The sequence below is a fragment of the Chiloscyllium punctatum genome, chromosome 44 (assembly GCF_047496795.1).
Source record: "Chiloscyllium punctatum isolate Juve2018m chromosome 44, sChiPun1.3, whole genome shotgun sequence".
NCBI classification, from domain to species: domain Eukaryota; kingdom Metazoa; phylum Chordata; class Chondrichthyes; order Orectolobiformes; family Hemiscylliidae; genus Chiloscyllium; species Chiloscyllium punctatum.
In genome coordinates, this window is record NC_092782.1 from 20,036,546 (window position 1) to 20,061,696 (window position 25,151).

Consider the following 25,151-nt stretch of genomic DNA (forward strand, 5'->3'; position numbering starts at 1 on the left):
CAAGTGAACTGCATAGAATATGAGTTCCCAGATTGGGGCTGTTAACCTGTTCCAACAGGGAGCCCTGGCTGGCAGGTAAGATCAGGAGGGTCAGGAGGTTCACTCTGTATCAGTGTCAACCCTCTCCACGTGCCAATGAAGGGTGACTTGTTGATGGCAAACCAGCCTCTGTGGAGCTATTTCAAGGCAGTAACCCATAATCAGCTGTTGTTCTTGGTTGCTAACACTCCATTGAGAGATTGTCATCACCTCCAGAACCTGACCTGTTAGAGATGGATGCTAGTACCAGTAAGTAACAATGCTAGGACCCTATTGATGTGTGCAGTCAATGAACAGTATTTAGTGCAGTCACAAACATGAAGAGTTTGTGATAACGAGCAGGCTGGACCAGGGCAAGGTGTGACATTGAACGGTCAAGGGATAATTGTGAATTGTAGTCCTTTTGTCAGTTCATGAGGCTTATCCAACAGCGTCCCCCACCCCCGCAACACCCCCCCCCCCCCCCCCCCCACCCCCAATGTGTTAGTGCAGCTTCACTTAGCAAAGACTAGAGGAAGGGGGGTTGGGGAGAGGGAGAGGGGCAGGGGGGGAGAGAGAGAGAGGGACTGGCAATCTGGAAAGGACAAGTGGTAAGAATGAATTGAAGTGGACTGCAGTGAGCTGTATCCACATTTCACCACAGTTAGAAAGGCTAGAGATGCAGAAGAGGGGGAGAGAGATGGGGGCAAGACTTCAACTTAGAAAGGAAAAGTGAGGATTTTAACAAAAAAAAGGAGAATTTTTACAAAGGGGAGAATTGAGGTGGGTGACAGAGAGCTGACTTTTCAGAGACATTGCTGCCCCCACTCTGGGTATATCTCCTGTTTATTCCCAAATCCCTTTAACCTTGTTATAAACTTGTTCTCCAGTATCTATCCATATGGTTCATGACTCTTCATCGTAGGACATCATCTGATTCAGTAATGTGTCCAAAATAGCCTACCTGTATCAGCAGCTCTGTTCCAGGCAGCATGGGACATGGATATGAAATGTTACTAGGTGACAGCAATAGTCTCCAAACCTTTATCCTCTCCTCATCTTCGCCCCTCCTCCTCATGTTGGTTTCCGCTGCCCTGAATATATAATCAGCCTCCTCAAATGACCTTTTCTGGAGCACCTCAGTCTTGATCCTGGCTCTCCAGACCCAGAGACGAGACATTACCACTGCATCATAAGAGCCCAAATGTCTGATTTGGGAGTTGAACCCTGGACCCTCAGATTAAAAGTCAAGTGATCTTGGCCTTCCGTTGATTATTGCCACCTGATTTTGAATAATGTTGGTTCTTTATTTAATCATATTCCCCTTTCTCAGGTCAATTATTTGATATTTTGGACCAAATCCGCTTGTCTGTGTTTTCGTGTTCCATTTCAAAATTCCTTAAATAAAGCAATAAAATCCATCTGCTATACTGGGCGGCACGGTGGCACAGTGGTTAGCACAGCTGCCTCACAGTGCTAGAGACCTGGGTTCAATTCCCGCCTCAGGTGACTGTCTGTGTGGAGTTTGCACATTCTCCCCATGTCTGCGTGGGGTTTGCTCCGGTTTCCTCCCACAGTCCAAAAATGTGCAGGTTAGGTGAATTAGCCATGCTAAATTGCCCGTAGTGTTAGGTGTAGGGGAATGGGTCTGGGTGGGTTGCTGTTCGGAGGGTCGGTGTGGACTTGTTGGGCCGAAGGGGCCTGTTTCCACACTGTAAGTAATCTAATCTAATATGGAATTAAAAATGGATACGAAACACCCGATGATGAAAGGCTACTACTCCACTCATTCAACATTGAAACCATGTAGATTATTTGCAGTGACTGTGTGTGTGTGTGTGTAAGAAGATTCATTTTGTCACAGGTTGGATTCAGTATCATGCCACATGAAAGCACAACCTTGATGGATGTCATGCAGCTGGGTCTTGAGAAGTACCTGGAAGATTTAAACCATATCAGCTCACAAGCCAGTAAAGAATACGCACTGGAGAAAGCTCTCAGCAAGATGGAGGAAGACTGGGACGAAGTTAATTTTACATACATCAGTTACAAATATACCGGCGTCAAAATTTTAGCAGCAGTGGACGATATTCAGGTGCAGTATGTCAAAGGTGTTTTACTGATTAGATTCGCACAGCACAGATAAGGTCCTTCAGTCCATCGAATCTGTACCAACATAACGGTGCACTAATCCCAATTTCCTGCATCTGTCCCATATCCCTGAATGTTATGATATTTGAAGTATTTATCCAGATATGTTTTAAAGTTATAAGGTTTCCAGCCTCCACTACCTTCCCAGGCAATGTATTCCAGATTCCCAACACTCACTGAGTGAAAAGGTTATTTTCCCAAATCCCCTTTGAATCTCCCGTCTCTTACTCTAAGACTATTTCGCTGCTCGTTGGATGCTGCCTGAACTGCTGTGCTCTTCCAGCACCACTAATCCAGTATTTGGTTTTCAGCATCTGCAGTCATTGTTTTTACCTATGCCCCCTTGTGATTGACCCCTCAACCAAGGGAAACAGCTGCTCTGTATTCACCCTGTCTGTACCTCTCATAACCTTATACACCTCAATCATGTCCCGCTTCTGCTGTAGAGAATTTCTCCATCCCAGGCAGCATCCTGGTGAACCTCCTCTGTATCCCCTTCAGTGCTATCCCATCCTTCCTGTAGTGAAAGCAACCAGAACTGCACCCATAATCCAGCTCTGGCCAGACCAACACGCTGTACAACTCCAACATGACCTCCTTGCTCTTATACTCTATGCCATGACTGATGAAAGCCTTCTGAAATCCAGCTCCTCACCAAACTGTGCATGTGCCTTCTGAACAATCCTGTTCACACGCTCTGTTGACTTCATGGATCTGTGAATAATTATCCCAAGATCCCTCTGTTCCTCTTAGCTGTCCAGTGTCCTGCTATTCATTAAATACTCCCTCATCATTTTTGTCTTCCATAACCTTGTAGTTATCAGGGTTAAATACCATCTGCCACTGGTCTGCCCATCTGACCAATCCATCTATACCTTCCTGTAACCTTCAAACATCTTCTTTGCTATTCACCACCCTACCAATCTTGGTGTCATCTGCACATTTGCTTAATATTCCCGCCACATTTTCATCCATAGCGTTTGTGTATATAATAAACATCAAGAGTCCCAGTATTGATTCTTGTAGTACATGGCTGGGCATGGGCCTCCAGTCACTCAAACAGCTTTCTGCCGCTACCCTTTGGGTCCTATTACTAAGCCAGTTACTGATCTATCTCACCAAATTTCCCTCAGTTCCATGTGCTTTAATCATCTCAATCAGTCTCTCCTGTGGGACCATATCAAAGGTTTTACTAAAATCCATGTAAGTATTCACGTACATGCTCGCATTTTCAAAAATCTCTATCCCTAATTAACCCATGCGTTTCCAAGTGGATATTAATTTGCTCTTTCATGAATTTTCGCCAATAGCTTCCCTACCACTGACATGAGACTCACCTGCCTGTAATTTCCTGGCTCATCTCTACCACCCTTCTTAAAGAGTAGAACCACATTTGCCATCTCCCAGGCCTCTGACATCTCCCTTGTGGCCAGAGATTAATCAAGACTTTGTGTTAGAGCCTCGGCAATTTCCTGCTTCACCTCTCACAGCAGCCTGGGATGAAATTCATCTGGGCCAGGGAATTTGTCTGTTTTTAAGTCTGACTGAGCCTCCAGCTCCTCACCAAACTCTGCAAGTTCCTCACATTCCCTTTTACCAAATTTCATTTCTACATTCTCCTTTTCCAGAATGAAGGGATGTGTTCATTCAATACTCTTACAATATCCTGCAGCCTCACACACAAGTTTAGATTAGATTAGATTACTTACAATGTGGAAACAGGCCCATCAGCCCAACAAGTCCACACCAACCCACCACCCACCCATACTCCTACATTTACCCCTTCACCTAACACTACGGGCAATTTAGCATGTCCAATTCACCTGACCTGCACATCTTTGGACTGTGGGAGGAAACCCACGCAGACACGGGGAGAATGTGCAAACTTCACACAGTCAGTCGCCTGAGGCGGGAATTGAACCCAGGTCTCTGGCGCTGTGAGGCAGTGCTAACCACTGTGCCGTCCATACCAAGTTATAACCATAACCAAGTTTGGTTCCTAATAGGCCCTATTCTTTGTAATGTATTCATAAAACATCTTAGGATTCTCCTTAATCCTGTTCACAAGTCATTTCTCATACCCCTTTTTTAATTTTCTAATTGCTTTCTTAAATTCCTACCTGCACATCTTGTATTCCTCAAGGGCCACAGCTGAATTGCTCCCTTTGGACTTGCTAAAAGGCTTACTCTGCTTTGTCCTTATCCAGTCCTGAATTGATCTAGACATCCAGGGTTCTCTGAACTTATCACTTCTGTCTTAAGGGTGAATGTTGCACCTGCACTTTCCCCAGCTCCTTTTTGAATGCCCCCCCACTGCTCCGCAGTAGACTTACCCGCAAGGAGCTGTTCCCAGTCTACTGTGGCCAGATCCTGCTTTACTTTAATAAAATCAGCCTTCCCCTAGTCCAAAGCCAGCTTTTGAAGCCATCTTTTTCCTAGTCTAAAACAAATTTGAACCATACCGTGCTGTGGTCTCTATCACTAAACTGATCCCCTACTGCCAAGTCGAACACTTGTCCAACCAGCTTCTTCCCCTGAACCACCTCATTGGACCTTCTACATATTGCTACAAAAAGATCCCCTGGTTACATTCCAAGAAATCCGCCTCTCTAAACGCTTAACACTGACTTTCCCAAATTATGACGGAAAAGTTGAAATCCCCTAGTGCAAGTAGCTGATTATTATTCTTACACTCCTCTGTGAACTGTCTACATGCTACATTGAGGTAATGCCTCCAGTTTCCTTTAGGAGTGAGTTGTGCAGTTACGCTTGATGGTTAAGGAGGAAGTTTGGAACCAGTTTCCATATATTTGTTCGACTTGCAGTGGGATTTTATCAAATGCAGAGGCACTCTTTAAAATGTGTGCAGCTTGAGAATGTAACTGGATTTGAACCTAATCTTCAGTGATCAGCTGTGCCTCGAATAGAGATCAGAAGATGTCTAAAGGCTGCAGCTCATTTGATCTTTTGCTTGCTGCAGTATGTGTGATGGGCACTTGCTGGCAGCTGCAACTCTTGTGATTTTAAAAATACCTGATTTCCTAATTGGTTAAAAAAAGGAACAGGCCTAACTTGTAGGAAGCTATTTTTCATTAATAGCGTCCAAAATCACACCTGGTCATTTCATAAGAATCAGTCTCAAGTTCACTTTTAAAAAATACAAAATTATATGATCCCAGATTTTGAACAAGTAATATTGGATGAATTCTCTCACTTAGTGGATTAACTTCACTAATTCCAATTAGTTCTTCTGTTGCAGATACTGACGAGAATCATGTAATTCCATTATTGCAAAATAGGCTTTTTGTAGAAGAGGTTTAAATTGTCTGCTTTGAAATTAGCTGGTGCTTTTAGTAAATACACTCCATTGCACCAGGAAAAGAATGGATAGGAGTCTGGAGCTTATTTCATAGCTGCTATCTTGCATGCTGTATTTAAATAAAAAACTCTGTGATCTTATTGAGTGAAAGTGTGAAAATTTAAATTGTAAAAGTGACAATCGTGAAATGGTTTCAGATGAGATTCTATGGGCAAGAGGGTTTTCTTTTGTAAATGACACTTCAGTCTCTGCAGCAAACAGCAATAAGGTTCAATCATTGCCAATTGCTGGCCACAAATCTAGCTCTGTACAAGCTCTAACTTATCTCTTCATTTTATCTTATTCTTGGCATCCATTCAGGACCATAATCCGTGAGTCTAATCTATTTCTCTCAGGTTTTACTTGAAGACCACATTGTAAAAACTACCACCATGAAAGGTTCTCCATTTATTGCCTCCTTCGAAAAGGAAATATCAGCATGGGAGTCTAAGCTGGTAAGTTGGTTTCTTGTAGAATTTAATTAGTGTCTGAATTTTTTTTTGTTGCATCCCACGCCTTGGTTTTTTTTGTTATCTGTTGGCGTTCATGCTTCAGCAGTTTTCAGTTGATGTAACTTCTTCAACTTGGGCTGCAGTGCTGGTCTTGTGGGAACAGCATGACATGCAAACTGCTGAACTGAGGCTGCTTTAGTTTTCATCGTGAGAGACGAAACTAAATAGGCAGTCACTCAGTAAGTGACCAAATCATCCATGTGAGACTGACCAAGGAGCAGGCTTGGCTCTTACTTCACTGTGCTTCTTCAACTAGAACAGAAGAAGGAATGTCAGGGCTGGTTGTGCAAGATGAGAGTTCACCTCCCAGAAGCTTGCAAGACAGAAAGGAGGAGAACAGGCATCTGCAGAGCCAACCCCTTTCTCTGAAAAGTAATCCGTCTCTTTTCTTGTTACATTCGTACTGGTAGCAACAATTTCGACTTCACCCAGTATGTTGTCTTTTCACAGTGGCTGATGCAAAATATCCTGGAATCTTGGCTCCGTGTCCAAATGGCTTGGCTGTACCTGGAGCCGATATTCAGCTCAGAGGATATCCACAATCAAATCCCAGAGCAAGGAAAGATGTTTGACGTGGTGGATACAAACTGGTAAGGAACTCCTTTTACTTAAACAAAACAGAAACATCTGAAAGGATCATAGGGGAAGGGAGGGGAGGTGGTCTGTGTTTGTATTATAATAGAAACTAACCGCTTTTGTATGAAAATGTGACATTTACTGTGGTTCTACATTGAATTTATCCACAAAATCATTATTTTATCCCATATTTTACACGTATAGTGTTTTATTCACTATACATGTGAAAACGTTTGTTAGTCTAACATACATGAAAGAACCTGATTAAAATTAAGTTCCTTCACGCAGCAAGATTTGTAATCATGATAAGTGATGAAATATAAGCAGCTCAGTTGCTGTTGCATTGATTGTGTTTACATTGAACCCCATTGTCTAGTGTTTTCTTATCATTGTTGGAACACTGAGTGCGTAGCTTGACTTTGTTTTTTTTTAAAACTCACCGAGTAAATCTCCTTCTGTCAGTCGAGCTCAAAGTCCAAGTCTTTTTGAAGCTGAATGGACTGCATTGTCCTCCTGGCTAAAGGGATGCAATTAGCAATTTTAAACTCCGATGAGGAAATATGAGGTTGATATAAGGCAAGGGACTAGGGGATTAATGTCAAACTAGAACAATGAGAATCCCTTCTAATTGCAAATGCTTTTCACTAGTAAACATAGCAAAGGTTTTTAAAATGATCCAGTTAATTAATTTCTTATTTTCATCTCTGATCTGGTAGTAAATTTGGACATCAGGATGTTATTTCATTTGATTTAAAAATAGTTGGTTCATAATCACGCAAAAAGATCGAGAAAGACGTTGACCTGTAAAGATTCAAAGACCTGTTTCTCTCTTGAGGGGTGCCATGTACACCTTTAAAACTTGGCACAACTAGCTGTCTTAGCATCAAGTAAGCGTGACTTTCCAATCTTTCAATATTGCACAGTAACGCCAATAATGCCATAAAGCATATCTCTTTTGGAATTGGTTTTATGCTTCATCTAAGAATTTGGGTTGAAAGAACAGGCTGGATGAAAGGAAAACAACATCAAGAACAGTGTTCGGACTTGGGTTTTTTTGTCAGACTGTTGATCACAAACTAATCCAAAACATTTCTTTACTCATTAATCTTTGATATTTTTGGCTCCAAACCTACTTTATTAAAAGACTATTTCAACATGTGCTTCTTTCTTCCAAATTCCTAATCGTTTGACTGACTCCTCCCACTCTGTGCTATTTGTGCCCAGTGGGGAGCAGGTCTGTGATAGCATCACAAAGTTACTCCAGGGTCCTAAATCCCTTACACAGCAGTATGCTCAGTACAGTGGAGTCTGAATCGAGACATAACAGTGAGGCCCCTATCTATCAGCAAGAATGTAGAAGATCACAGGGCATAGGAAAGCAAAGCAGTTATCTCTGGTCTCCACCATCATCAGTTAAAGAGATGATCTGGTAATTTATTAAGGAGCTGCTTATGGGAACTTGCTGTGTGCAAATTAGCGAGTGGGTTTCCTGTATTGCAATAATGACTTCACTGTGAAAGTATTTCATCTGGCTTTGGGAGGTTGTGGTTGCGAAAAGTGCTCTCAAAACAAGTCCTTCTTTGTTTAACAATTCCATCATGTTTCTTTTTCGTAATAGCCTGGATTGAATTGTGAGCTGTTAGAGTGGCATTCACGTTGACATCAAATAGAATGAGGCAGATTTGTGAAGAGACAGTCAATCAGAACACAGCTTGAATGATGCTGCCTGAGACTGAAATGAACGCAATGATCTGAGAAATGTTTTAGCACATGCGGAACGTAGTATGTGTGCTTTTATAAAAACTAAACAGTGCAAACAACTGGCTTCAACTACCCACAACATGCATTTCCAAAATGTCTTTCAATTTTTCCGGTCTGTGCACACTGCGTTTGTTTAAATGAATGTTCCTACCCAGAGGGAAAATCCAGCAACAGCCAGTAACACTTGAAACGAGGGTATGGGAGCGCCATTTTGCAGTACAGTTGGTCCAGTGTGCATCATTTGTATGTTATATTATCCTTCTGGAAGAGTAAAGATCAGCCTTTCTGCATTTGTGTTCTGAATATTATTCTGTGCGGTATGACAATTGCTGCTTCCAGTTAGCTAAATCCTGTAGAGCTCTACAAGGTACAGAATGACTAACTGCACTGTGTGGTGATCAGGACTTTTTAAAAATTAAATATGGGACATGGGTGTCACTAGCTGATCCAGCATTTATTGCCTGTCCTTAATTGTCCTTGAGAAGGTGCTGGGGAGGTGCCTTCTTGAACCGCTGCAGTCAATGTGCTGTAGGTAGACCCACAATACCTTTAGGGAGGGAATTCCGAGATTTTGACCCAGTAACACTGAAGGAATGGCGATACATTTCCAAGTCGGGATGGTGAGTGGCTTGGAGGAGAACTTGCAGGTGGAGGTGTTCCAATGTATGCCATGCCCTTGTCCCAAGATGGAAGTGGCCATGGGTGTGAAAGACGTTGTCTGAGGATCTTTGATGAATCTCTGATGGGACAATGTGCTGTGAGTGACTCAGATTATTACTATTGGTTTCCCAGGTCTTTAAATTGAAATTCAGTTGCAATATTCCTGTGTGCCATCTGCTGTTATTTCACATCTCAATTATAAAAAGGCAGAATTTAATTCTCCTCACCCCCTACCCCTACGATGGCAGGTTCAGTGAAGAAAGGGGGGATGTTAAATAGAGGTAGTGGGGTTCAGGGTAGTGGTGGAGTCTCCCATCTTCCTACATTTCCTCTGTTCCATTTCTGGGGAACTCCCACAGTAAAGCCAGTAAAGGGTTTCATTCTGTCTTCAATGGGCAAGGGAAGTATTGCAATCCAACAAAGTGCGCCATCAAACCCTGGCATATTTTTGTGGGTTGTTGGTGAGGGAGCCGGAGAAGAGGTCCCTTGTACATAAACGCATCTGATTTGAGGGGCCAGAAACTGAGATTGGGGTTCTCCATTGAGAACCAACCTCTTTAGGAATGACTCTCCCTCCTGACTCCCCTGTGCCTGGGACCAGTAACAATCTTAGGCCTTGAGATGGGTTTTGTATCAACATCAGACACAATCTTCACCTCCACCCCTCCAGGGATCCATTAGGGTCTGTTATAAATATTGAAAGAATTTTCACTATTCTGTAATAATTAAAGATGACCCTCACAGACTTGGTGAAACAGGATTAGACATTCTTCTCATGAGCCTTACCTTGGAGTCAGATGTTATTTGATTCACACTCATCCCATGGATGAGCAACAAAACTCAATATAAACAGCTCTTTGTGCTTGTCAATCGAAACAGAATAACACAGTGAAGTGACCGATGAGGATCACAAGCCTGAGAGCAGGTAGAGATTTTAGTTGAAGGGGGGAGTTAAGAGATGGCGAGAAAAATGGAGTTGAGGCCTCATTCCGATCAGCCCTGATATTGGCCAGTGACAGAGAAGGCTGTAAGGGCTAAATGGTCTGCTCCTAGTTTGTGACTAATGCTGAGAATATCACCTCAGAAATGGTGTCTATTGATGATGGATTCGCAGACGCGTCACGGTGCTGAAAAAGGCCATTCAGTCCATCATAACTTGCACATCGTTTCTATCCAAACAATCATCCAATGCCTTTCTTGACTGAACCTGCCTTGACCACGTTTCCAGGTAGTGCATTCCTAATCCAAAGACACTTTGTTCTTGCATTGCATTTGCAAACCACTTTGAACCTCTCGTTCTTGATCATAGAAACAGGAGCCCCTCGAGCCTGTTGCATCATTCAGTGAGACCATGCCTGATCTGTGGTGCAACTCCAAAAAAACAGCCAAAATACATGTGCTCAATAAAGATTTATCTCAGATTTAAAATCGAGCATCCACTGATGTGTGTGGAAGCGAGTTCTACATTAGAAATGCTTCCTAACATCTCTCCTGAACAGTCCACCCCTAATTCTCCCTAGTTTTAGAATCTACTTCAGGGGTAATAGTTTTATCTTTTCCTATTAATTCCTATTAATATGTTGGACCCCTTAATCTTCTAAATTCTGGAGAGAACAGGCCCAATTTGTACAATCCCTGCTCAGAACTTAAATAATTTTGAGCAGGAACAATTTCTCCTTATCTACTCTGTTTGAGTCCCTTATGTTTTTGAAAACCTCTATCAGATCTCTTCTTGGCCCTCAACTCTCCAGGGAGAACAGTCTCAATCTTTCAACTCTATCCTCCTAATTAATACATTTTATCCCTGGGACCATTCTTGTAAATCTCTTCTGCACTCTCCCTCCAAAGTGTAGTGCCCAGAATGCAATACTCCAGCTAAGGACTGACAAATGACTTATAGAAACCTTGCTCCAGTGCTCTATGCCCCCATTAATAAACTGGAATTTTTATTAACTGCTCTCTCTCCATTTACCTTCAAAATAATTTCCTCTCATAGACCCAGATCATTCTGCTTCTGCATCCCTTTCAGAATTTTATCCCTTATTTATAATGTCAGAAAATATTTACTGTCAGAAAACTATGAGTTTCATAAATAGTAAGTAACCTCAGGCATGAAGCACAAATCTTTGTAACATGTCACACTGTGAAATTTAAAAATGTCTTTTTAACAAGGTGTTTAAGTATTTTAGAAAGACAATCCTTTGAGTTTAGCATTCCTGGTAGGTTTTTATTAGCATCAAAGTGTGACTGTTTTCATTCTTTTATTTTAAAGAAAGAGCAAGATGTTCTGAATGTATTTTGTGCTGATTTGCAGAGAATTATGGAGTCCTAGCCATCAAAACCCCAATGGTCTAGTTTTCATTTTGTGAATGGCCATGAGAGCCATTTAGAACCGTTTCATAGTGTGAGACTTGAGTCAGTACCACATCGGAAAGAAAGGAAGACTTGCATTTATATAGCAACCTCTACAACCTCATGGCATCCAGTAGGGGATTAAAGATGGCAGTTTCCATAAGAGTCAACTAATTCAGACTGCCACTTTTGTAGCCAGGCTCAAGTTGAATATGGCATCCTTGCTATATACTGCTCAGCCATTCTGTTCGCTGCTGTTTCTTTGTGTTTAACTTGAGAATTGTGGTTTGGCAGACAGTCACAATGTGTCACGTTTTTTTTTTTAAATAAGCTGAAAGTATTGGCATCAATAATGAAAACCTGCTCTGAGCAAATTAACAAAATTGCATTTTTTTAAAAAAAAACCCCTCTTCTGTCCCGTTTTTGTGAGGACAGTTTTCAATTGGCTGTCTCGGGATAAAAATGATTCACACTGAGAACAATTGCAGCTTTTCATGTTCCATTTAGCTATAATTTGAGAATGAGGACAGCTGTGCTTTTGTAACAGGCAAGGCTGTTGTATTAACACGGTCCTGGTGGCTTCATGCTCATGCTGGTGTTTTGCGGCAATGCATTTTCAATTAAAGTTGTGAAGCCTGTTGTGCAAAGGTACAGTCACTTTATTCCGTCTATTCTCTCTGACTCTCCAGGAGGCTGATAATGAGAGAATCGGTCAAGGGAGCCAATGCAATGCAAGTTATCTCCCAGCCACAGATGTTGGATAAGCTGAGAGAAGCAGAGTCACTGTTGGATGACATTCAGAAGGGGCTCAACGAGTATTTAGAAAAGAAAAGACTTTTCTTCCCCCGGTAAACTACGTCTTTTTTTTTGTACGCTTTTGTTTGGTCAAACAGCTTGCGGCTCATTCGAGTTGACTGAGTGGGATTTCGGGGCTTCACTCCCCCCTCGTTCTTCTTCTTCTTTTCTGTAGGTTTTTCTTCCTCTCTAATGACGAACTGTTGGAGATTCTCTCAGAGACAAAAGATCCCCTCCGAGTCCAGCCTCACCTCAAGAAATGTTTCGAAGGGATTGCTCAGCTCACCTTCAACGCCCACAAAGAAATTACCCACATCGAGTCAGCCGAAGGGGAGAAAGTTGAACTTGTCACTCGCATCATCCCGGCCAAAGCCAAGGACCTCGTGGAAAAGTGGCTTTATGAGGTGAAGTGGCTCATTCCAACTCTGCTTTGGAAAACCTTACCCAATTAAAGAATGTAAAAACTAGGAGCAGAAGTAGGCCATTCAGCCCATCCAGCCTGTTCCACCATTTAATCAGATTATGGCTGATCTCATCTCAGCCTCAACTCCAATTTGCTGCCCTTCCTTTCACCCATTACTCATTAAAAATCTGGCCATCTCCTCCTTAAACTTATTCATAGGACATTATAGCATAGTTCAGGCACTTCTGCCCTTGATGTTGTGCTGATCTGTGAAACCAATATGAAGCCCATCTAACCTATACTATTCACCCTTAAAGTTGGCGAGTCTACAACTGTTGCAGGCAGGCCGTTACACACCCCTACTACTCCCTGAGTAAAGAAACTATCTCTGACTTCTGTTCTATATCTATCACCTCTCAGTTTAAAGCTATGTCCCCTCGTGCTGTCCATCACCATACTTGGAAAAAGGCTCTCCCTGTCTACCCTATCTAACCCTCTGATTATCTTATATGTCTCTATTAAGTCACCTCTCAACCTTCTTCTCTCTCACGAAAACAAGTCCCTCAATCTTTCCTTGTAAGACCTTCCCTCCATACCAGGGAACATCCTAGTAAATCTCCTCTGAATCCTTTCCAAAGCTTCCACATCCTTCCTGTAATGCGATGACCAGAACTGTGCACAATACTCTTAAGTGTGACCACACCAGAGTTTTGTACAGCTGCAGCATGATTTCATGGTTCCAGAACTCTACTAATAAACGCGAACATACCATATGCCTTCTTAACAGCCCTATCAATCTAGGTGACAACTTTGAGGGATCTATGTACATGGACATCGAGATCTCTCTGCTCATCTACACTACCAAGAATCTTACCATTCTCCCAGTGCTCTGCATTCCTGTTACTCCTTCCAAAGTGAATCACCTCATGATTTTCAGCATTAAACTCCATTTTCCATCTCTCAGCCCAGCTCTGCAGCTCTTCATGACCCTCTGTAACCTACAACATCCTTCAGCACTATCCACAACTGTACTGACCTTAGTGTCGTCTGCAAATTTACTAACCCAGCCTTCTACTCCCTCATCCAAGTTGTTTGTAAAAATGATAAATAGCAGTGGACCCAAAACAGATCCTTACGATACACTAGTAACTGAACTCCAGGATGAACATTTCCCAACAACCATCACCCTCTGTCTTCTTTCAACTAGCCAATCTTTGATCCAAGCCGCTAAATCACCTGCGATCCCATGCCTCCGTATTTTGTGCAATAGCCTACTTTGGGGAACCTTATCAAACGCCTTACTAAAATCCATATACACCACATCAACCGCTTTACCCTCATCTACCTGTTTGGTCACCTTCTCAAAGAAACTCAATAAGGTTTGTGAGGCACGACTTAGTCTTCACAAAACCATGTTGACTATCCCTAATCAACTTATTCCTTTTGAAATGATTATAAATCCTATCCCTTATAACCTTTTCCAACACTTTACCTACAACTGAAGTAAGGCTCACTGGCCTATAATTACCAGGGTTGTCTCTACTCCCCTTCTTGAACAAGGGAACAATATTTGCTATCCTCCAGTCTCCTGGTACTATTCCTGTAGACAATGATGACATAAAGATCAAAGCCAAAGGTTCAGCAATCTCCTTCCTAGCTTCCCAGAGAATCCTAGGATAAATCCCATCTGACCCATGGGACATATCTATCTTCACACTTTCCAGAATTGTTAACAACACCTCCTTGTGAACCTCAATCCCATCTAGTCTGGTTGCCTTTTTCTCAGTATTCTCCGCAACAATATTGTCTTTTTCCAATTTGAACAACGTTCTTTTTCCTGGGGAAGTGAATTCCACAGATTCATGATTCTTTGAGAGAAGTGATTTCTCCTCATCGCTGCTTCAAATCCACTATGCTTTATCCTAAACCTATGACCTCTCATTCTAGACTGCCCCATTTAAGGAAACTCTATTGCCTCCCTATCTCCACCAGCCAATTAGCCAAACACCGACATATAGAACATAGAACATAGAACAGCACAGCACAGAACAGGCCCTTCAGCCCACAATGTTATGCCGACCATTGATCCTCAAATTTCTGTGACCATATGCATGTCCAGCAGTCTCTTAAATGTCTCCAATGACCTTGCTTCCACAACTGCTGCTGGCAACACATTCCATGCTCTCACAACTCTGTGTAAAGAACCCGCCTCTGACATCCCCTCTATACTTTCCGCCAACCAGCTTAAAACTATACCCCTCGTGTTAGCCATTTCTGCACTGGGAAATAGTCTCTGGCTATCAACTCTATCTATGCCTCTCATTATCTTGTATACCTCAATTAGGTCCCCTCTCCTCCTCCTTTTCTCCAATGAAAAAAGTCCGAGCTCAGTCAACCTCTCATCATAAGATAAGCGCTCCAGTCCAGGCAGCATCCTGGTAAACCTCCTCTGAACCCTCTCCAAAGCATCCACATCTTTCCTATAATAGGGCGAGCAGAACTGGACGCAGTATTCCAAGTGCAGTCTAACCAAAGTTTTATAGAGCTGCAACAAGATCTCACGGCTCTTAAACTCAATCCCCCTGTTAATGAAAGCCAAAACACCATAAGCTTTCTTAACAACTCTGTCCACTTGGGTGGCCATTTTAAGGGATCTATGTATCTGCACACCAAGATCCCTCTGTTCCTCCACACTGCCAAGAATCCTATCCTTAATCCTGTACTCAGCTTTCAAATTCGACCTTCCAAAATGCATCACCTCGCATTTATCCAGGTTGAACTCCATCTGCCACCTCTCAGCCCATCTCTGCATCTTGTCAATGTCCCGCTGCAGCCTACAACGGCCCTATACTGTCAACGACACCTCCAACCTTTGTGTCATCTGCAAACTTGCTGACCCATCCTTCAATCCCCTCATCCAAGTCATTAATAAAAACTACAAACAATAGAGGCCCAAGGACAGAGCCCTGTGGAACACCACTCACCACTGACTTCCAGGGAGAGTATTTTCCTTCTACTACCACTTGCTGTCTTTTGTTGGCCAGCCAATTCTGTATCCAGACAGCTAAGGTCCTCTGTATCCCATTCCTCCTGACATTCTGAATGAGCCTACCATGGGGAACCTTATCAAATGCCTTGCTGAAGTCCATATACACCACATCCACAGCTCGACCCTCATCAATGTTTCTAGTCACATCCTCAAAGAACCCGATAAGGTTTGTGAGGCATGACCTGCCCCTCACAAAGCCGTGTTGACTGCATTTAATCAAGCCATGCTCTTCCAGATGGTCATGAATCCTATCCCTCAGAATCCTTTCTAACACCTTGCAGACGACAGACGTGAGACTGACTGGTCTGTAATTGCCGGGGATTTCCCTATTTCCTTTCTTGAAGAGAGGAATTACATTTGCGTCTCTCCAGTCCTCGGGTACGACTCCAGTGGAGAGCGAGGATGCAAAGATCTTCGCAAGTGGCGAAGCAATCGCATTTCTCGTTTCCCAAAGCAGCCGAGGACAAATCTGGTCTGCTGGCGACTTGTCAATCTTAATACTTGACAAAATCTTCAGCACATTAGCTTCCTCTATCTCTATCCATTCCAGCATGCACACCTGCTCTTCAAAGGTTTCATTCACTACAAAGTTTGTTTCTTTCGTAAAGACAGAAGCAAAAAACTCATTTAGGGCTTCCCCTACCTCCTCAGACTCCACACACAAATTCCCTATGCTGTCACTGATCGGCCCTACTCTTTCACCATTTTCTTATTCCTAACATAAGTCTAAAATGCCTTTGTGTTCTCCCTAATCCGTTCTGCCAAGCCTTTCTCGTGCCCCCTCCTGGCTCTCCTCAGACCATTTTTGAGCTCCTTCCTTGCATGCCTGTAATCCTCTAGAGCTAAAAATGTGTTGCTGGAAAAGCGCAGCAGGTCAGGCAGCATCCAAGGAGCAGGAGAATCGACGTTTCAGGCATGAGCCCTTCTTCAGGAATGAGGAAAGTGCGTCCAACAGGCTAAGATAAAAGGTAGAGAGGAGGGACTTGGGTGAAGGGCGTTGGAAATGCGATAAGTGGAAGGAGGTTAAGGTGAGGGTGATAGGCCGGAGTGGAGGTGGGGGCGGAGAGGTCAGGAAGAAGATTGCAGATTAGGAAGGTGGTGCTGAGTTCGAGGGTTGGGACTGAGACAAGGTGGGGGGAGGGGAATTGAGGAAACTGGAGAAATCTGAGTTCATCCCTTGTGTTTGGAGGGTTCCTAGGCGGAAGATGAGGCGCTCTTCCTCCAGCCGTCGTGTTGCTATGGTCTGGCGATGGAGGAGTCCAAGGACCTGCATGTCCTTGGTGGAGTGGGAGGGGGAGTTGAAGTGTTGAGCCACGGGGTGGTTAGGTTGGTTGGTCTGGGTGTCCCAGAGGTGTTCTCTGAAACGTTCCGCAAGTAGGCGGCCTGTCTCCCCAATATAGAGGAGGCCACATTGGGTGCAGCGGATGCAGTAAATGATGTGTGTGGAGGTGCAGGTGAATTCCTCCCCCAAGTCCCTCCTCCCTACCTTTTATCTTAGCCTGCTGGGCACACTTTCCTCATTCCTGAAGAGGGGCTCATGCCCAAAACGTCGATTCTCCTGCTCCTTGGATGCTGCCTGACCTGCTGCGCTTTTCCAGCAACACATTTTCAGCTCTGATCTCCAGCATCTGCAGTCCTCACTTTCTCCTGTAATCCCCTAGAGCTGAGCTTGACCCTAGCTTCCTCCACCTTATGTAAAGCTACCTTCTTCCTTTTGACGAGAAGCTCCACCGCTCTCGTCATCCAAGGTTCCTTTATCTTACCACTTCTTGCCTGTCTCAGAGGGACATATTTATTCATCACTTGCAACAACTGTTCCTTAAACAATCTCCACATGTCTGTAGTGCCTTTACCATGGAAACATTGCTCCCAAACCATGCTTCCTAACTCATGTCTAATCACATCATAGTTTCCTCTTCCCCAATTAAATATCCTCCCATTTTGCCTAATCCTCTCCTTCTCCATAGCTATGTAGAATGTGAGGCAGTTGTGGTCACTATCACCAAAATGCTCTCCCACCACAAGATCTGATACCTGCTCCAGTTCGTTTCCAAGCACCAAGTGTAGAATGGCCTCTCCCCTCGTCGGCCTGTCAACGTACTGAGTTAGGAAACTCTCCTGAACACACCTTACAAAAACAGCTCCATTCAAATCTTCTGCTCGAAGGAAGTTGCAATGAATATTGGGAAAGTTAAAGTCACCCATTACAACAACCCTACTACATTCACACTTTTCCAAAATCTGCTGACCTATGCTTTCTTCCATCTCCCTGCTGCTATTGGGGGGCCTGTAGTAAACCCCTAACGAGGTGACTGCTCCCTTGCTGTTCCTAATTTCCACCCATACTGACTCATTAGGCAGATCTTCCTCGACAATGGAAGCTTCTGTAGCTGTGATACCCTCTCTGATTAGTAGTGCTACACCCTCCTCCTCTTTTTTCCCCCTCCCTATTCTTTTTAAATGCTCTAAATCCTGGAACATCCAGCAACCATTCCTGCCCCTGAGAAACCCATGTCTCTGTTATGGCCACAACATCATTGCACCAGGTACTGATCCATGCTCTAAGTTCATCACTTTTATTCCTGATACTCCTTGCATTAAAGCAAACACACTTTAACTGATCCCTTGGTTCCTTCCCAGGAAAATCCTTCCCACTTGCTGGTCTATCTCCTGCTATTGCCTCATCTGCACCAACTCTCACCTCCGGTATACAGCTCAGGTTCCCACTCCCCCTGCCATATCCCCCTCCTGGGGTTTTGTTTCTTCACTGTCATTGTCAGGTTGAATCCTGCAGCATACCACACAGTAACCTGGTGCTCCCTGTTACCCTTCGTGCATTTGAAATGATTGCTGCAGAGCTTACCAATGTTATGAAGCTGAAAAGACTCCAATTAAAACTCTGGTTTGAATCAACTCATTTCGGCCAGAAACTAATTGGGCAGGGGGTTGGAGCACAGAGTAGATGTAAAGTGAGGAACAAGGTTCAGTTATATATGTACTCAATACATACTGGAATACTAGGGCAGTCCAGCAGGCGGTAGAGACATGTCCTGGATAAGGCACATGGGAAGGCTGGAAAGCTAAATTCTACCTGTTTTAATACAGTGAGCCTGGCTGGTAAGATTAATAAACTTCGAGCATGGATGAGTAGATGGGAATTTGATATTGTTGCAATCATTGAAACAGTGTTGAAGGAAAAGCAGGATGGGCAGCTCAACCTTCCAGGATATAAAAGCTTCAGGAAGTATGGGTTGCGATGTAAGAGAGGCGGAGGGGGGGCGTGGGGGGGTGGGCGGGAGGGGGTGGTGCTGGGCTATTGCATTATTGATAAAGGAGGCCATCATTGCAATAATGAAGGAAGCTGTCTTTGAAGGTTCTTCAAATCAGGCCATCTGGTTTGAGCTTAGAAATCAAAAAGGGCTCATTGCTTTGTTAGGATTACACTACAGACCTCACAACGGTCAGAGGGAGATACAAAAGCTGACATGTAGGCAAATTGCAAAGAGGTCTGAGAGGAATAGTGCTATTGTTGTAGGGAATTTCAACTTTGCAAACATTAACTGGGATCACCTTAGATTGAAAAGATTAGTCAAGATGGAATATTTAAAAGTGCATGCAGGATAGCTTTCTATATCGCTACATAGATAGTCTGACTAGAGATGGTGCAGTGCTAAGGCATGCCAAGGATGCTAAGGATGGTGGTGAAGAAGGCATATGGGACGCCTGTCTTCATTAACCTGGGCATAGAATAAAGAGACAAAGACGTGTTGTTGCAACTTTGTAGAGTACTGGTTAGGACATGGAAGGACACGATTGCACTGGAGAGGGTACAAAAGAGGTTCACCAGGATAATGCCTGGGAAGAAAAGTCTCACTTGTGAGAAGAGAGTCGATAGGCTGTGTTTGTTTTCCCTGGAGCAGAGGAAGCTGAGGGAGGATCTGACTGACGTATACAAAATTGAAAAGCACAGATAATGTAGATTGTGAAAATCTTTTCTGCATGCCAGACGTATCTTAATACTGGAGGGCATAAGTTTTAAGGTGAGGAGTAAGTGGTAGAAAGGAGATCTGAGCGATAAACAATTTCACCCAGAGGGTAGGAGAAATATGGAATGTGCACCCTCAGAAGATGGAAGCAGGTGCTCTCAACATTTAAGAAACCTTTGGGTGAGCACTTAAAATGCCAGATCATAGGAAACTAGGGACCAAATGCAAATAAATGGGATTTAGTTTATAATTTAGTTTTGGAAATCACTTATGTTAGTTGGTTGGCATAGGTATGATGCCCTCACTTCCTCCATAGGTATGATGTGCCAAAGGGCCTATATATATGCCCTATGGCTTTGAAACCTAACGTGAAACCTAGAAATTAGGATCAAGATTCCAACCTTTGAGTCTGCTCTGCCATTCAGTACAATCTTTATGGATTCTCTATCTTAATGCCACATTTCCACTTTCTCCTCATATTCCTTGATGCTTTTAAAATCTAAACATTTGTCTCTCTTGAACATCAACAGCACGGTCTCCTGTCGTAGTGAATTCCACAGATTCATTACCATTTCCTCATCTCAGTCCCATATTGTGTCCCGTGGTTCTCGATTTCCCATCCATGGGAAACCTCCTTCCTGCATATAGCCTGTCCAGCCCTGTTAGAATTTTTTACGTTTCAATCAGATCCCTCTCATCCTTCTAATCTTGAGTGGATACAGGCCCAGACGAACCAGGCATGCCTTATTGGACAGTGCTGCCATCCCCAGTTTCAGCTGAGTGGACCTCCACTGCACTCCCTCTATGACAAGGGTACCATCTATTAGATGGGGAGACCAGACCTACATTCAATATTCCAGGCGTATGCAATATTTCTAGAATGGTTCTCAATGAGCTTAGTAAAGCACTTCACGCACATGAATAACATCACATTAGGAACTGAACACGGCAAAGGATGTTCAATTAAAGTTGGACTCATTCTTATGTGTTATTATCCAGATGTTGTCTTTGCTCCTGAGTCACACAGGGTTCCCCTTAAGGGTGATGCCTTTATCTTCTGTAAACTCCTCCCTCTGACCCTGCTTACTGTCCTACGCCCAGAGGTAATGGCTGAGGAGTGGCAGATGGAGTTTAATTTGGGTAAATGCGAGGTGCTGTATTTTGGAGAGGCAAATCAGGGCAGGACTTATACACTTAATGGTGGGGTCCTGGGGAGTGTTGCTGAACAAAGAGATCTTGGAGTGCAGGCTCATAGCTCCTTGAAAGTGGAGTAGAGATAGACAAGATCGTGAAGAAGGCATTTTATGTACTTGCCTTTATTGGTCAGTGCATCGAGTATAGGAGTTGGGAGGTCATGCTGTGGCTGTACAGGACATTGTTAGACCACTTTTGGAATACTGTGTTCAATTCTGTTCTCCCGACTAAAGGAAAGATGTTGTGAAACTTGAAAGGGTTCAGAAAAGATTTACAAGGATGTTGCCAGGCTTTGGAGGGTTTGAGCTATCAGGAGAGGCTGAATAGGCTGGAGCTGTTTTCCCCGGAGTGTTGGAGGCTGACTTTATGGATAGGGGTATAGATAGGATGAATAATGAAGGTCTTTTCCCTAACATATGGAGTCCAAAAGTTTTAAGATGAGAAGAGAAAGATTTAAAAGGGACCTAAGGGGCAAATTGTTCACGCAGAGGGTGGTGTGTGTATGGAATGAGCTGTGAGAGGAAGTGGTGGAAGCTGGTATAATTACAACATTTAAAAGGCATCTGGATGGGTATATGAATAGGAAAGGTTTGGAGGGATATGAGCCAAGTGCTGGCAAATGGCACTAGATTAGGTTGGGATATCTAGTCAGCACGCACGAGTGGACTCAAGGGTTTGTTTCTATCCTGTCCACCTCTATGACTCTGTGAACTGCAAGACTATGTGAAATATTAATCATATCATCTGCGAGAAGTATCTGTACTTAGAGATTTCCACAAGAAGTAACTTCTTTCCCACATAAAACTGGAGATAAGTCACCAGACATGGAAAGTTCAACAATTGAATGTTAGTTTTAATCAGTTACATGAGGCAAGTGATCACAAATCCCCAGCCTATTTTACACCCTGCTCCATTTTCTTGATGATTAAAGTAAGTAAAAACGTAATTGATGCCAAAAACTAACTATATGCCACTGTGTTGTATCAGGTGAGGATCTGAAAGACTTCATGTTAAGGCTACATTGGGTTCCACACCATATTAGGCTATGCGTGGCGAATTGTGCCTCCTAACACAAATCCTCATGAGTTAAGAGACAGATGTTATCTCTGGGTCTAAGTAGTCTTTTGGAATTGTGTCTAAGAAGTCAACACAATCTGTAATTATTGCAATAAACAACATCTTGTTGCTAAGTCAATGATCCTATTGAATGGTAGAGCAGGCTCGAGGGGCTGAATGGCATATCCTGTTCCTATTTCTTACTGCCCTACCTTTAAGACTCAATAGTAGTTTATCCTCTACCACTGCTAATTGGAAACACTTATCCTCAGTGCAGAAAGGAGGATTGTCCCACCTCAGTTGTCAAACATGATTAACACTTTGAAAAGAGTAGAGAGGAGGATTACAGCTGGAAAGAATCCTCAATCAAGCCCATGATTTCTATCCCTGCAACACTGTTTTAATTTAATTTTGATGACATTTCTATTGCAGTTCTTTACGTTTCAATTGACCGCATGATTTTTGTTTTCATTAGTGTCCCACCAGTTTACTATTAAAAATAGCAAGGAGGGTTGGTGATAACAATCCACCCCAGCTACAGGCTGCCAGGGGTTGGTACCAGAATATACAACTCCTGGTGATGGTATTGTTCAGAGGTGATAAACAAATTATGAATCTAACAGATAATTAGATATTTTGTGATCATTGGAGAGATTGACCATGCGAACTGTAAACAGAAGAGTGACTCAGAAATCCAATAGGGAAATCAGGAGAAACATCTACCCAGAAACAAGTAATGAGAATGTGCAACTCATTGCAGTGATTAAACAGGACAGCACATACATTGAAGTCAGAGACATGGGGAAAGAAAAAGAAGTGAATACTCAGACAAAATGGGATGGGAGAATGATTAACACCAACATTATCCAGTTAGACTGAATGTCCTGCTTTTGTACTGTACAATCTGAAGTGAATCATAAAGTCATAGAGATGTACAGCACGGGAACAGACCCTTCAGTCCAACCCATCCACGCCAACCAGATATCCCAACCCAGTCTAGTCCCACCTGCCAGCACCCGGCCCATATCCCTCCAAACTCTTCCTATTCATATACCCATCCAAATGACTTTTAAATGTTGCAATTGTACCAGCCTCCACCACTTCCTCTGGCAGCTCAAAAAGTCTGAATCTTGACTTGAGTAGTTGTTTTTTTTTTAATCATCTTTGGTTGGTAGCCTGACGGACTGTCTTGTTGTAGATTCCAGCCCTGATGCTGAACTGGCCCCAAACCCAGGGCCCAAAATCTGCACCGTTCTCTGCTTTGGTCGGGGGATATGGCTGCTGGACTGTGTATGTGTGTGTGTGTGTGTGTGTGTGTGTGTGTGTGTGTGTGTATGTGTGTGTGTGTGTGTATCAGAAATCACTGCAGGTGTTAAAAGATCAGGATTTGAGCAGCAGAATTTTGGATGAGCTCAGGTTTGAGAGTGGAAGACCATTTCCCAAGCCGGCTGGGATATCATTGTTTTGACTGGAGCTCAGCTCACCTCTCGGTAAGAATAGAAGCAGAGAATTTTGTAAAGCTGTGAAACTTTCAAAATGTTGACATTTAGAGAGTGCACTTGTACAAGAAACACCAGAAATTTGCATGCAGGTGCAACAAACAATTCTGGAAGAGCATGGCAAATTGGATTTGATTTCAAGGGAGTTTGGAGTACAAGAAGCAAGAGATCTTGCTACCTTTGTATGGTACATTGTATGGTACAAGACCAAACCTACAATACTATGTGCCTTTCATCTTTAACGAAGATGCGACTAGCATTGGAGTTAGTATAGTACAGGGCCATTAGATTGGTCCCCGAGACTAGGGGTTTGCCCTATAACAGACTTAGTAAGTTGGGTCTATCCTGTCTAGAGCTTAGGAGAATATGAGGTGATCCCATTGAAACATCCAACACTCTATAAAAGTGTTTGACAGGATTGACTATGGGGTTGTTTTCCCCAACTAGGGAATCTAGAAGACTCTGGATAACTCTGTTAGTTTGGGAGTGAGATGAGGAGGGATTTCTTCAGCCAAATGAGTTGTGAATATTTGGAATTTTTTATTCCAGACAGTTACGGGGGCCCCATTACCGATTATATTTAGTGCTCACCATAATAAATATTGGGCTTTTGATGAATGAAGGGGCGTTGGAAACAGTTGGGTAAAATAGAGTCAACAGATGGTTGAAATGGCAGTGCAGGCTTCAAAAGCCTAATGGACTACTCCTGCTCCTATTTCTCCAGGTCTAGTGCAATGGGGCAGACGTGAAACAAAAGTAGAAGATGATGTGTCAGATATGTGTCAGAAGCTCAGACTCAATGAGATATGAAGTTTAAAGCATCTGATTCTGGTTCAGGAAGAGATAAAGATTGAAGTCAGTGGCCAGAGCATAGGTAGTTGTGAAGACCGAGGTTTTGGCCTTCCTAAAGTTTAATTGGACAAAGGATCTACTCATCTGAGAGTGAAGAGTGGACAAGCTGTCTAATAACACAGTTGAGGGAGGTGGTGATGAGCTCAAACTGGGGTCATCAGCTGAATGTCACACAGCTCGGCCAGCGTTTTAACACCTTCAAACAATCATACAATGGGCCAACCCATCTTCTGTTCTCTAAAACTGCAGCTCTTGACATTCCTCTCATTGCCAAGTGACAGCCCATATGTTAACAAGCAGTATAGTGACATTGTAGCACCAATTTTAGGAACATCATTGGATAGGTTCACTCAGCATATCCATGAGGGTGAAAGCAGGTCAATTTAGTGTTTAAGTTTAATACCCCATCTCTAATGGGCCAGACCTTCAAAGTATAGAAAGAAATAACCATCTGAGTAACTGCAAATGGGAATTAGGTTGTTGAATTATTAGTCAGTGCTCAGCTCAAGCTGCTGAATTGGTGGAACAAATCTCAGAACTTCCTCTTCCTCTGTGTTTGCTTCTTGTATATTTTCCCCACCATATTTGTGCCTGAAATGGTCTTGGGCCCAAGCTAAGTTACTAACCCTGAACACTCAGCAGGCCTGAATATCTGCTAGATTGCACCTCTGTACTTATTAGAGTTTTGGTGATTCCCTCCTTAATGTAAAGCAGCATTTTTGAAACATTGTTCTCTTGGATTTTATCCAATGATTTTTCTTTTAGTCTGACAACAATTCATTTACTGAGGTTTGCTTTTCAGTTGTCTGTTTGAGACTATTAATCCAATCCCATCCACTGTTGCACTAATGTTATCTAACTGATGGCAAAGGCTATATTACATTGGGGCTGCAATACCAGGACTGACCATACTTGGTCTGTAATGCCAG

At 43.1% G+C, this 25,151-nt stretch overlaps 1 protein-coding gene across 3 annotated transcripts in view; it reads left to right on the top strand.

Annotated features, from left to right (window-relative positions):
• The window catches only part of LOC140466786 (dynein axonemal heavy chain 3-like), a 601,941-nt gene that overhangs the window by 240,159 nt on the left and 336,631 nt on the right, over positions 1 to 25,151 (top strand). For all 3 annotated transcript variants that reach the window (XM_072562421.1, XM_072562422.1, XM_072562423.1), the window contains 5 exons: positions 1,883 to 2,113; positions 5,884 to 5,982; positions 6,490 to 6,629; positions 12,078 to 12,236; positions 12,359 to 12,587. In XM_072562421.1, coding sequence (XP_072418522.1) covers positions 1,883 to 2,113; positions 5,884 to 5,982; positions 6,490 to 6,629; positions 12,078 to 12,236; positions 12,359 to 12,587 — 858 coding nt within the window. The remainder of the gene's footprint in view (positions 1 to 1,882; positions 2,114 to 5,883; positions 5,983 to 6,489; positions 6,630 to 12,077; positions 12,237 to 12,358; positions 12,588 to 25,151) is intronic.